Source organism: Fistularia commersonii, chromosome 17, assembly GCF_037954325.1.
Source record: "Fistularia commersonii isolate RoL2024-O1a breed Wild chromosome 17, RoL_Fcom_v1.0, whole genome shotgun sequence".
NCBI lineage: Eukaryota > Metazoa > Chordata > Actinopteri > Syngnathiformes > Fistulariidae > Fistularia > Fistularia commersonii.
Genome location: NC_141300.1, coordinates 8,603,024 through 8,616,394, shown reverse-complemented (window position 1 = coordinate 8,616,394; position 13,371 = coordinate 8,603,024). Strand labels below are relative to the sequence as shown.

General features: G+C 38.3%; 1 protein-coding gene across 2 annotated transcripts; it reads right to left on the bottom strand.

Annotated features, from left to right (window-relative positions):
• Positions 1 to 2,924: 2,924 nt before the first annotated feature.
• nutf2 (nuclear transport factor 2) lies at positions 2,925 to 11,909 on the bottom strand. Of its 2 annotated transcripts, none has more exons than XM_086163803.1 (5): positions 11,837 to 11,909; positions 10,557 to 10,678; positions 5,849 to 5,920; positions 5,487 to 5,585; positions 2,925 to 3,795 (listed from the first exon to the last, which is right to left on the bottom strand). In XM_086163803.1, exons 2-5 carry the CDS (start codon positions 10,653 to 10,655, stop codon positions 3,682 to 3,684), a joined length of 384 nt encoding a protein of 127 aa, XP_086019929.1. In that variant the 5' UTR covers positions 10,656 to 10,678; positions 11,837 to 11,909; the 3' UTR covers positions 2,925 to 3,681. The 2 variants fall into 2 exon arrangements, with proteins under 2 accessions (XP_086019929.1, XP_086019930.1); XM_086163804.1 differs by lacking the exon at positions 11,837 to 11,909 and adding an exon at positions 11,569 to 11,680.
• Positions 11,910 to 13,371: the final 1,462 nt, after the last annotated feature.

Here is a 13,371-nt window from a genome sequence, read left to right as displayed (position 1 = left end):
ACTCTTTGACTTCCACTGGCTCACATCAAGACTGCATACTGTGTCCCCTGCTGTTCATTCTCTGCACAGATGTGAGCAGCACTATCCCGCTCTAGGAAAGTACTATCCAGTACCGTCCATGTTTTATTACTCCTTTATCGCAAGTTTAATGACTCCCTCCTTCACCTGCTGGTTCTGCTTGAGTACCCTTGAGGATAGGAACCACCTAGGCTACACTGCCAAGGTCGGCTCGAAAAATCACCAGCCAACCCATCAGATCTCTCTCCTGCCTCCAAGACCAACAAACCATAAGGATGGCCAAAAGAATGCTTCAGGATCCTTCCCACATCCTATGACCTGCTTCTTAGTGGCTCCCCTTAGGTTTCAGACTCCGCTGCCCCAGCAGTGAAACCCAGAGGAGGGCAACCTTTATCCCCAAAGCTGTCCAACTACTCCATTGCCAGGAGCTTCGGAAACCCCTTCGCTAACCCTCCCCTTCAGTGTTTTGCCGCTCGTGCTATATTTATTCCAAAAATACAGAGCATCACACAAATTTACCTTTTTTTTCCTTCTGCCTTTTGGACAGATGTACAGCCACCTGTATAGATGTATAGTTTATTTACAGATGTTGGGAGTCACTTCACTCTATTTTACCTTTATTCTATATTTTCATTTTAATTTGATATGTTTATAGATGATGGTTAACCACTCTAGTTTTCTTTGCCCTTATGCCCTCTGATTGCCCTTCATGGACAAATAAAGTTTTGGTTTCTGAGGGTTTATTTTTGCAGCTGGTTAAAAATTATGGTATGACAATGACTGGAATCTGTTGTTTCTTTGCTGAAATCCATTTTCATGAGACTTTGTTTCCCTCCATCTGGCATTTTCTCCATTTTAGCTCAAACATGTCAAGAGGTAGATGATTTGTTGCGGGGTTTTTTCTCCTCACGGCAGGTCTTGGGTTCTCCTGAAGTGGTTGGTCCTGTTCTTTCATAGTATCATTTTGCAACCCGACCACCTTGCCGATCAGATCCCAACACTTCCTAATAAAGCCTTTGAAAGGCTATCTAGTCATTACTATTTTTGCATCCCTCAGAAAAGCAATTTTATTCTGTGTAACCCTATTATAAAGGCTTTGTATGTTGAGCATCAACCTTAGGATCCATTGGCATGCTGTCACACATTGACATGTTTCTCTATATTACCATGTATCCTAATAAATAGCTACTATCATAGTGCAAAGTCGCAATCTAAAATCATGTAAAGGTCTTGCCTGCAGCACTTGCATTTGTAAACAATTGGGGAGTAACTGGCCTTTTTCAGAATGTTGAGCTCCCTGTAAGTTTTTATAGAAAAAAACAAGACTGTAGTGAAGTTAAGAAAAAACATATCTTCAACATAAAATTCCAGTTAACAGTAAGATGGGCTAATGCAGGACCGGGGGGGGGCACAATACAATGTCTTCATGAGCTGGTCCCAATCCCTGGATAAAATGAAAAGGGTTGTGTCAGGATGGGCATCCGGCGTAAAACTTTTGGCCAAAGTAAATATTTGAATCAAACAAAAAAAAACATCAGTGGTCATTTGTGACAAAAAGAGTTTAAGCCAGAAGCCAAGACAGTGGTGGGAAAGATGGGGAAACCAATGTTGTATTGTGTGGACAGTGGCATTGAGAAAACAAAGGAAACAGAGCTGGAGGGGCAGTGATGAAGATGTTGAGGTTCTCTTTGGGGGTGATAAAGGAGGAATAAATCAGGAATGAGTCCATCAGATAGACACAAAATGTTAGATATTTTGAAGGTCAGAGGCCAGGCTGAGATGGTTTGGCAATGTACAAGGGATAGTGATTATATTGGTAGAAGGATGCTGAAGTTGGAACTGCCAGGCAGGAGGCTTAGAGGAAGACTGAAGAGATTTATGGATGGGAGAGAATGAGGACATGAAGCTTGTTGGTGTGAGAGAAGAGGATACAGCAATTAGGGTTAGATAGGGGAAGTTGATCTGCTGAGGCAACCCCTGAAGGAGCAGCCAAAAGAGAAAGTATGAAGCTGGGCTAGTAAGTATTTCCATGATAGAATATAAGGACAATTAATTTACTGATGTTTGAAAACAAAAATGTTCTGTGCTGCCTTCCAATGTGACCTGTGAAATACATAAATTGACATTTCTTTTGACTAACGCCCCCCACCCCCCAAAAAGTTTTCTTGATCTTGCTGGTATTATGTGGACTCACCCTGGGCACCTTGTAGGGTGGCAGTTCAATACATTATTATATAATTTTTAATCAATTAGAGGGTTTTTGAAAACAGCAATATAGTTAGTATCCCCAAAAGTATTACACTATTCATGAAAATGCATTAAAAAAAACAAACAAAAAAAAAAAAAACAAGCTTACATGTTTTAATGTTATTGAAATAGGTCGGCCTATAGGGTGCTGTCAAAACTTTGACCTGCACTTAGGTTGCACGAGGCAAAATATCAGATGGCACTAATATAACAGGGTTATGAACTCTGTGGCCCAGGCTAACATTTCAATGTTTATCTGCTCAAACCGTGACACAAGAGCTCCCTCTTGCCCAAACTGCATCTACAAAACATTGCCTGCCTGCATCCACATTTTTATTGCCCTCTTTTTATGAATATTCCAGGTAGGGATGGCAATTGATTCATTTGAAGAAAAAGTATAAGAGGCCGACTTTTCAGAAAACAGATAAAATTATAATTCTGCAATTTCTGGAAAATCTAAGATCATTTTAAGACCAGTGATGGTTGAGAGCAGTTGTGAGAAACTTTTGGTTAGCAAAGAGAATTTTTGTTGGATTTGCCCATGTTGACAACCATGAGTAGTTAGACATAACTTTCATTAAGAATCATGCTGAAGACTTCTCAAATAATGCTAATACATTCAGAGTTACAGTCATATGAAAACAGTCACGCCATCAATAAAAAGTCCAGGTTTTATTGTGTATCATGGATGTAGTACATGTAAGTGCCTGAAGTGTATGGGAGAGATGGGGAAAGATTTAGAATAAGAGCCAATCAAACAGCAAGTTTATTTTTTGTGGGTTGCTTTGGTTTGCAAACACAAAACCTGGCAGAATGAATCATGATAATGTTAATTGTTTGAAGAAAGATAAAACTCAGCTACAAAGAAACTAAGGCAAGCGTAAGTAGAGGAGGCTTCTAAAAACAAATTACAACACGAGAAGTTGGATTTGAAGAAGCAAACTCTGAACCGGTGCATGAACCTACACCTCAGTTAGCAGAATTGCTAACAGCAGTATCTTCAACAGAGCAGAGTAGAACGTGTTAGGCCTAGGAACGAAGGGTGGAGAGCAGAGTAAATGGCGTCAGTCAGCTGATCCTCTTTCTGCCTTGTGTGGAGTTGCTGAATTGGATTGCGGTCAGAGTCATGCAAATCAACGCAGTGGTAGACAGGGGTGTCCAATTGGTCGGTTCACTCTCAAAAACAAAAAGTTGCATTTCTACTATCTTGGGGGGAGGGGGGTTGAAACCCCACCTAGATGAGGTTCAGTGATTGACATCTAGAATCCGGAGTTTGCTTGTTTCTCAAACGGGTGTATGATGAGACCTCAGAAGGGAGGGATGACTGTTGTCTGTTCTCTTCAACCTCACCTTCCATACCGCATCATATGATGCGCTGCAAAAGGGCCACCCCTGCCAACCAGGGTGGGGACGGGGTTAGACAAAGTTGTGAAGAGCCAGCCTAAACATGTCATTGGTGCACACCCAAGAATCGTTGAACTTCTTGAGGATGAAACACTGCTGGAAGCCAATGATTGGATCATCATCTGCCTGCAAACACACAAATAGCAGGTATTCAAACTAATGTGAGGGGGTTTCTGGTAATACAATTATACTTCATGCATTTCTCTCTTTGCAAAGTCAGATAGAAATCATATAATTAAAAACTACTATGGTTATTTCAGCCTGGAGCTACAGGCTATACAGGTGAAAAAGCTCATCCCTTAAAAATCGTGTTGTAGCATAATAAATAGGATACCTTGATTTCAACCAGGTATGTTAATTGAGAGCCAGTTCAGCCTGGGCCAGGGGCACATAGAAACAGATACATCTACACCCTTTTCTTATTTTTTATAAAATCAAATATACAGTTTCCTATGTAGAAGGTAATATTTTTTGTGTTTAATATAAAAATTCTGATAGTAAAACATTTAAACTATTATGTATGGTAAAACAGAGATTCTGAGGGGCAATTAGAAACAGAAAATTGTTGGCAAGAGGTTTTTTAAAAAAAGGCATGGAATTAACATATTGAGTTTTGAATTCTGTTGCAGCTGGTTTTAGTCACTTGAAGCTGCAAACTGAAATGAGAAACTACCAAAAGAGTTGAGCACTCTTGAGGCGACCAAGTCGAGGTAGTACCTGGAGTCTAAGTTATAGTCACCAGTTATGGATTTTGAGTCAAGAGTGGAGATAAGTAAAATAGATTGGGCTTGCAGTCATTGAAACTGCAAATACCTCCAATCAATATGGGAAAAATCATGCTTAAACTGTTAAATGGCAATTTTTAAAAGCTGATGAAAACACATGATTTAAAAAACAAAGATCAATAATGCAGTGCCGCCGCATCATTTTGATTTTCTAGTTTGGTGTTCTAGCTTAGAGGCAAATCTGCTTTCCCTAGCTTGATGGTAAACGTTTTATAGTTTTTTTAAATTTCAATACATATTTAAGTTGCAGTTATCTTTGCTTTACCTTGTCCTTTGACCACATGTATAATTTAAGCCTCGATGTGGCTTGAGATGAGCTGTCTCTAACTTTATCATCTCTTTCAGACTGGTTTAAAAAAAAAAAAAAAGGCTAGTAAAGTAGATCCAAATGCAGGCATGATATTTTAAAATTCAGCCAGTGAGTATGATAAAGGATTCCCCAATATCAAAACACTGTTGCAGATTTTCAGTTAACACTTCCAGTACTAAAACAGAATTTGATGCTTATCTCACATTCACATTTTTTTTTCATCTCACAGAGGTGACAGGCTACACTTGTCGCATGGATGGATTATCTCTGAAAGCAACATGGTGACTAACAGGGATTTTAACATTTGTGAAAATCAACATGCTTTTCTAATGCTCAAGTTATCTATTTCAACTCGTGCAAATAAACTAATTTGTTGGATTTATATTACTGATCAGTGTGCACACCTAATTATTCTACATTCTTGACATTTCCTGAAAATATAAATCTTCTGAGCATAATCCAAAGTGGTACCTTTCTATTGTGTTCAAAATAGACACTGGCAAAACAACAATTAACAGTACAACAATACCCTGTGTATGAATAAATACACCAAAAGTGTGGGTCAAAGATTTGTGTGTATGTATAAATTGAATATCGGTTACAAAAAGGCAATATTATTGCAACAGATTTGAAACACCAACAAATAGCAATATGCGAGTCATGCAGACTTTTTAAAAATCTAAATGATCAATGTTTTGTTTTATTATTGTCATTTTACTTACTCTTAGCTGTCCTACAACCATACTCAAGATGCAGCAGTCTGGGGTTGGCTGGTGGTCCTGCGCTGTTATAATATGCGCTATTTTTGTGAAGTCGAGACTCTGGGGTATTAACACAGGTGTGCGTGCGGCCAGGTGGGTGCGGGAGGGCGTGTGCGCAAACACACACACACACACACACATACAGAAAGAAAGAACATTAAGATTACTGCTGGTAAAGACAAAATTCATTAAAAAAAACAAGCCAAAAATGCTGAATCAAATCTGACAATTAAGGCATTTCCAGAAGGCTCATCGATGCTGAAACAAGGTTTATGTACAGACACAAATTCATACAAAACAAAAAAAGAGCAGCACAAACTTACAGTGAGTTTCCCAATAATTGCTGCTTTTCCTCGAAATGGCACCCCCTCCCAGGTAAGGCATGACTCGTCAATCTGTTAATAAAATAAACCACGATCAAGGAATGCAAGTGATTTGTAAACTATTGCTTGGTAAAAGAAAGTAAATGGCATACATTTCATTCCAACAACATTTTCATTAAGCCCTTCCTAACTGCTTTTTAGCATAAATGTAAGAAGTGTATCCTGAGTTTCTCTGTTTCATCAGTGATCAAAAATAAAAAATATGGATTTTTCAAATATTTCCTTTCAGTCCCAAGTAATTATTTCATCTTAATTCAATAAAATATGCATATTCTAATCTTTCAGGAAAAGGAATCCTGTTGTGGATTTCTTTTAATATGACAGAAGGTCTTGGTGGATTTCCACATTTCTAGTTGTCAGTGACTATTCCTTGAACACAGTTATGGAAGGGCCAATTCATGAGAATGAAGGCTTTGAATCTTTTGGAGTATGTGGGAAGTGAATTCCTCAAGAGATTGCTTCATTTCATTAGCCTCTTTTTCACACAAACATATAGATAAGAGTATCAAATACTGGTGTAGAGAATCAGTTCAATATGTAAGCCTAGGGGGTTCTCAGATTATTTTTATTTTAGTGTAGGATCAATCTTATAATAATCTAGAACTGTCACAATATTGTCACAGGGGGCAAAAAGACATCAGAAAACCTTTTTCAATGGCAAAACATTCCAGGCAGCAAATCTCCCTATATTGCAACAAAGACACAAAAAGTGCATCTGATACAAACACTTACTCCAAATGTCAACATTTGGTCAGTATAGTATAAATAGTATTAATAAACCATTTTAAGTATTGTCATCATCATGCAGCCTCTGGGAGATCTTCTGGCTTGACTTCATCTGGTTTGAATTTGTAGACGCAACTAGCATCGACCAATATCCTCTCGTACTAGAACTGCCTTAATGTCAGCCATTAGTTGGAAAATATGCACCCATGACAGTGAAGCAAGAAGACAAAGCAGGGCCTGACTGTTGCAATAGTAGAGGTAACAAGAGTGTTACTAAATGAAGACTGGGGTTTTGAGACAAGATGTTAAAGTACAGTATATTTGCACAGTAAGAAGAAAATCTTTAGAGTAACAAACTCCACATTTAGGACTAACAGCTGCCATGTACCAATTTGGTTTCAGATAGAAAACGTCAAGGAATATGCAGTGCAGTCTGCAATCCACAGGGGTGTCTGCATAGTGTCATCACAAGTCATCCATGTTGATTCTTCAGTGGATTGAGACAACCTAAATACCACAGTTTTCAGTCTCATTGAAATTCTACCAGAAGGTAACTATTGCAATAAATCGCTCTCTTGTACGGCGTATTTCAATAAGTACAGACTGCTGAGAATAGAGGGGAAAATTGGTTTTAAAGTGCAAATCAAGACATTTTGGTAGAAAGTGATGAATGTGGCTACTTTACAATTAAATAAAGCAATTGCAATAATGGCTGAATTTCAACCAAAAGCATATGCAAGGCAGACGGTAATGTGGTGTAATGGTGGAATAATACATGTAAAGAAGTGGAAAAACAGAATCAAGCATTGAACTGGTGGGCAAACTCTGAGATGGAAGAAAGGATGCAATGGGCAAAGTACTGTCATTCAGCTGTGAATTACACTTTCAGAAAAAAAAGAGGTTGGTGTTGTACTCCAATGTCATAGAGAAGACAATACCATAACACAACAAAAATGGTTAACACCTAAAAAGTTGGGGGTTACAGAACAATAAAGTGCTCTGATCAAACTGTAACCCTGTGTTCGAGTGGATTATGGAGTTTGACAGAAGAACTGTCCTGGTAATGACTCAGAAATAAAGACAACATGCGACTGCTTCATTATGTGGATTTTTGGGGGGCTTTCAAGTCCCTAAGCACAAACAGTAGGTGAGAGAACTTTAATAATGCAATTTCCAAAAGTCTCCAGACACTTTCCCACTTCAGTGAAACACCCTGTCCCTAGAACAGGGTGAAGCAACAACTGTCACTAGGGATAAAAATCATGAAACCTATAAAGCCACAGAAATTACCCTCTAACGCCCTCTTCTTCTGGAACAAATATTGCACACAGGGTTGTGTCGGGGCTGGAGTCAATCCCAGCTGTCAATGGCTGGCCTGTCCAGGGGTACACCTTTGCCAGTCGATGACAGGGCCACATCTAGAGAAATTCAACAATTCACTCTCAAATTAACCTATTGTGCATTAGATTTTGAAAGGAAGCCAGAGAGCCCCCAGCTCAGTACTGGAATCTATTTGGGCACGACACTGTGCCCTATAATCGAATCATAGAACGCATTTGTTTACGAAGCGTGGTTGTTGTTTCGCACTTGCTGAATATACTTACTGTATCATATCTTTCAATTAAGACAATTAAAGTTTTGAGCTGTGAGGCTACAGTGCTAACCACTGCACCAACCTGCCAGTCTGTGGAAATTCATGGATTGGTGAATTATGAAATTGTTTTGTTTTTTTTTAATTCACAGTTGATTTGATGCACAATAATCATATTACATAAAATTTATAATTTTTGATAACTAGATAAATTAAATAAGATTTTGATGCTTTATCATTAAACGAAAGAAAGAAACAATGAAAGCAGAATTTGCAATTAAAGCAAATGGTAACCAATTCAGAGTTAACTCGGGTTCCATGCTTGATAACTTTTGCGGTGGTCACGATGCAGTTATTTTTCATGTTATTGGAATGGATTTGCTGGCAGCAAGGCTGATTTTCATCTACAAAATTTAAAAGTTGAGCTGTTTAGTAATGCGAAGAAGGGCACGGTAATATGGTCCCTAGCACATTCAGCCATCACTAGAAACAAAAGAGAGAAGTAGCAAGAAGGGTGTAAGATGAAAAATGAGAATAATTGTTGAAAGGGAATCCAGTGCGGCAAGAGATATTGTAAGTGGCAGCACTGTTACAAAGTGGTGGTACAATGCAGTGAAAAATAATTTGCATTCCATTCACATTCTAAAGAATATGAAATAATAATTACGTTGAGGACTGAACAAAGTAATATAATCTATGATTAACAATTCATTCATACAAAAGAAAAAAAATGCTTTGGATCTTAGCAATTGCTAAAACGAGAGCAAACCGAGGAAGATATGTTGGAACTACAGTGAACAAGGGACCATGACTACACAGCTGCAGGGAACGAGTGGTAGAATTAAGGTTTATTTAGGTCTGAAGACAGTGCTAGAAGGACATTTGTTTTGTTCAATAAACAACTACATGACTTCAAAGGTGAGCCTGAAAGCGATGAACACCGAGGGACAGCAGAGCTTTCTATCGATCTATCTTTTAAGTAATGATGTTGTTTTTGAGCCACTTGGTATATCAATGAAAGAGGCTTTACAATAAAAAGAAAAGTGTATGTCAATGGGCCAGACAGACAAATGGACTGGATCAAATTCAAGGCAGAAATCTTAAGTCAGCTCCTTCAATCAAAATTTGCTTGATGTTTAGATTGGTCCTCAGGCTGCCAATTGTGGAATGCGTAATGACCTGTAGATTAGAAAAAGCTCTATAAAAGTCAATAATTTTACTGTTTATTTATGAAACACAAAAACTCATTCCAAATTGGGCTCGAAATGTGTGCAGAAATCTTCTACTATTTGTGTGCTGCAGAATGGCTTGTACAACCTGACAGACATTTATTTCAATTACACCAGTCATGCAGCGCATTTATTGCAATGTCAAAGTCCCATGCAAGACCAGATGAGGCCCCCAGACAGCCATACAGCAATGCATCAAAGTACTTAGGAAAATGCTGCAATAGAAAATTGGATTTATTTAATAATGCTGCACAGCAAGGTTGAAAAGCAGGTAATACCTACAATCCTGAAAATCATACTAAATCCTGACAATCCCATTAAATAACTGGATCTGTGAAGGACAGATTTTTGTCCAGAAAAAAATTACAAGAATATCATGTTAAATGCCTGTGATGCCTTAGTAACGGTATTTGTTATATAATAGGTCAAACTAAGCTATGAAACTGAATAAAAAAATTAAAAAAAAAAATCATATGTAAGGGTCAACTTGAGACTATTGATGTGGTGATGTTAACGCAAACACAAAATTTTATAAACCAACAATGAGAGGAATGAAAGGTGTGAATAAACAATGTTGCCGGGGCAATAGTTATGAACGTAGGAGGCCAACAAGCTATTCTCTTAGGCCATGTTAAAAAAATTGGTGTTTCAAATATGAATATACAAAGAAAAGGTATCTCCTCAGAATAATAGTCAAGCTTTCAGATGAAAGCCCCAGACATTTAGCTTACAAAACCTGACAGCAACCAGTATTTTGCTTATACAACAATGGATATGTCTATGCAAGTGGATTGCTTAAATTCATTGGTCTGTTGTGTAAGAATGAAATATTTAAGCAGTAGGAAATTGTCAGTATAGCATAATTTAGGTTGTGCTGATTCGTAACTTGTTTCTAGGAAAACTAAAGAAATGTTATACATGTTAGCAATGTTCCATTGTAATGAGAAAGGTGTGTATATTTTGCATCCCTATACATGTTTTTCTTTTTAAAAAGTCTTCTCCAATAACAGTGGTATCAGACTGAAAGCCCATCACTCTTGCATTGTAAACTTATGGTGGAAAATACCTAAACTGAACCAGAGCATGGTTCTGTTACACTCACATATAAGGATCCTAGTCGTGCTCTGTCAGAGTCAAAAACCTGGTAGTAGTGCTGCACAAAGCTGGATCCTATCTGCTCCCACAGAGGCTGGTCAACCATTCTGTATCACCTGGCAACACACACTGGGTAGATAGAAAAGATGGATGTAAATGTTGAGAATTAGCAACAGCACAATAACTGAGCAGTGATCAATGAACAACTAATAGTAACTTTAGTACTGGGATCATTAGCTTCAAATAATTCCATGGAAGTAGATTTCATGCTAGCTGTATATTTATAGGAGATGCCACAATGTAATAATTATGTAGTTTGTCATGCTGCATTTCATAGTGTTACAATGCATAAACATTCAAACAGCACAGCAAAGGGGTTGCCACATATAAGCCAATCCCAAGGGTTTTCACTGTTTCATTTATGTGATATGTTGACCTTTTCAAAGCGCCAGCATATAACAATCACGGCGTCATTGAAACGTACAGTCGACAAAAGGATAACAGGACTGTCAGTAGTTGAAATGTTCAACGCAAATAAGTGATAAAGGGGGCACATGTGGTCCTGGCGGGTTTTGCTGAACACGCTGCACCCAGATTGATCCCTTCCGCCTGGGTGACACGAACAGAAATAGTCATGTGCCTCCACATAACGTAGCACTGTTGATGCTGTAACAATCGGAGGGATTTGATATTTAGCAGTGCAGTCTTAAAAAATGACGCTGACACCGACGGTAGATAAATAGATCTGAACCCAGAGAACATGCGATTAGCAGGAAAGGGGACAATTAAAATGCAAATTTCAAACACTGACAGATATAAGAGGTATTTCCAAAGGTAGCAACAGTTAGCATACTAGCTGCTACTAGCTTATGGGAGCTACCAGTATCGCTGGCGTTGACTCAGCCCCTGTTGGCAGACAGTTCATGTAGCATTATATTCCTCTTCACAACCAAAGTTCTAAATGCCAGATAACTTATTTTTCCCGGCCGTAGCTAACAGGATGGTTGGTTGGCCCTCACCCTTTTCGCCGGTAGCTATAAATACCACGTCTTCTCCAAGAGTTGATACCTTCTCCGGCCCGCGCACACAGCGGTGGAACCCGAAGCATATACAGTTACCCTACATAGGCGTGCCCAATGTTAGCAGTTGGCGGGCGCCAAATTGGACGACTCATACAAGCTCAAAGCTGTTAGGACATCCGACTAAACTACTACTATTTGTACTCATGTGTTCCCATTCACCACTCACTGAAGGATATTTGTAAGAAAATAAGTAAGCGAAACTTACCTCTAACCAACGTCAAAGCTGAAAGCACGATGGCAGCGCCCTCTATTCCTGTACGTGCAGGCACGCAATTAAGCCGTAACAGACACCCCGGTGGATTGTGGGAAATGTGGTCTATGAGTCGCGTTTATAATGAGTTTGTGCATTGACAGTTGATATGTTCTTGGAATTAGGGCATTTTGACATTTATATTATTTTCTGCGTTTGTTGAAAAAACAGAAGAAAGAAAGGATAATAAAAAGAATACTTTTGACATATTTTCTTTGTTTGTCAAAGGAGTATCTGTAAACATTAGTATGTTAATACTACAGCCTGTTGCTTTTCGATTACAGGCGTGGAGGAGGATGTTTTGGTTTGTCTTGAACATCACTAAGCTGTTCTTTCAAAATTTTAAACAAGGGAAACACCAAGTGTTGTTAGATTTAATAGGACCACTGTGATATTTGTCACAGATTTGTTGTCTACATGTTGATGCCAGATTTATCTGAATACTTTAAAAAAGACATTTTGAGAATAATGCAGTTTATCCAAATCATCAAATATATTCTTGAGGCACATTTTTAAAAATAAATCATGGGCATATGCTATCTCTTTTATTAAGTAATTAATAATGCAGTCCATACCTAACCTTCATACTACTCTGCAACTATCAAACTCTTGCTTCTATCTCTTACTCATTTTTTAACCGTAAGAGTCAAGACAGAGAGCTGCCAACATTATGCTATGATTTGTTCAAGCTTTCTCCCCGGCAAAAGGCAGTTTTACTTTGCCGCTGTCGCCAAATGCTTGCTCATAGGGAATGTTGGGTTTGACTTGATGAACAATTCTCAAGTTAACAAGAAATTAGTAAGAGTGGAATGCTCCAGTTTGCATTTGAATCCTGCACAACGTTAACTCTACATTTGCCACTACGTGTTTGGAACTAGGTGCTTCAAATGACATAAGGTATAAATAGTGGCCAAGTCTTGAGTAACCAAATCTGACTTGGACTGAAGTCTGTGCTGTGTCTCCCCTATGAAGATACGCTTCAACGGCCTTTCCCTATTAAACTTTTTTTTTTTTTTAAATGCATCATTGCTTACCTTTTTTTAATTTCTGGTTTGTTTAAAGCAGGACACGTGTCAAAGTTTTCATTCAATAAATCAAGCTGACAACCTGACATAAACAGCTTTGCTATAAATTCTACCAGTTGAAAAATATTTAGTATGTCATAGAAGAATTTTCCATGGCATGTTTTGTCATGTTTATCATTGAGTTTTTAGTTTGCTGATAAATTGAACAGGGCTTAAATGGAGTGGAGTCTTCAGTTCCCCATTGATACTTGCATGGGCAGATTATTAGAAACATTGCTTTGTATGATTCTTGTCATACAAAACAGCCCACTACTACTTTATAAGTGAATGGCAACAGCAGACAGCTCTTTGCTTAACAACCAGTCAAAAAACACGATATTCTCAATTGGCAGGTATAATATTACAATGCCTTTCCTCTGATTCTATTAGAGATAAGACTGCTGTGCTGGAATTTTCAAGCTGTCA

Coding starts and splice junctions, on each gene's coding strand:
- nutf2 (XM_086163803.1), bottom strand. CDS start 10,655: ATGGTTGACCAGCCTCTGTGGGAGCAGATAGGATCCAGCTTTGTGCAG. Junction 5,586..5,848: donor CAATTATTGGGAAACTCACT/GTAAGTTTGTGC, acceptor TTAATACCCCAG/AGTCTCGACTTCACAAAAAT. Junction 3,796..5,486: donor TGGTTGTAGGACAGCTAAGA/GTAAGTAAAATG, acceptor GTGTGTTTGCAG/GCAGATGATGATCCAATCAT.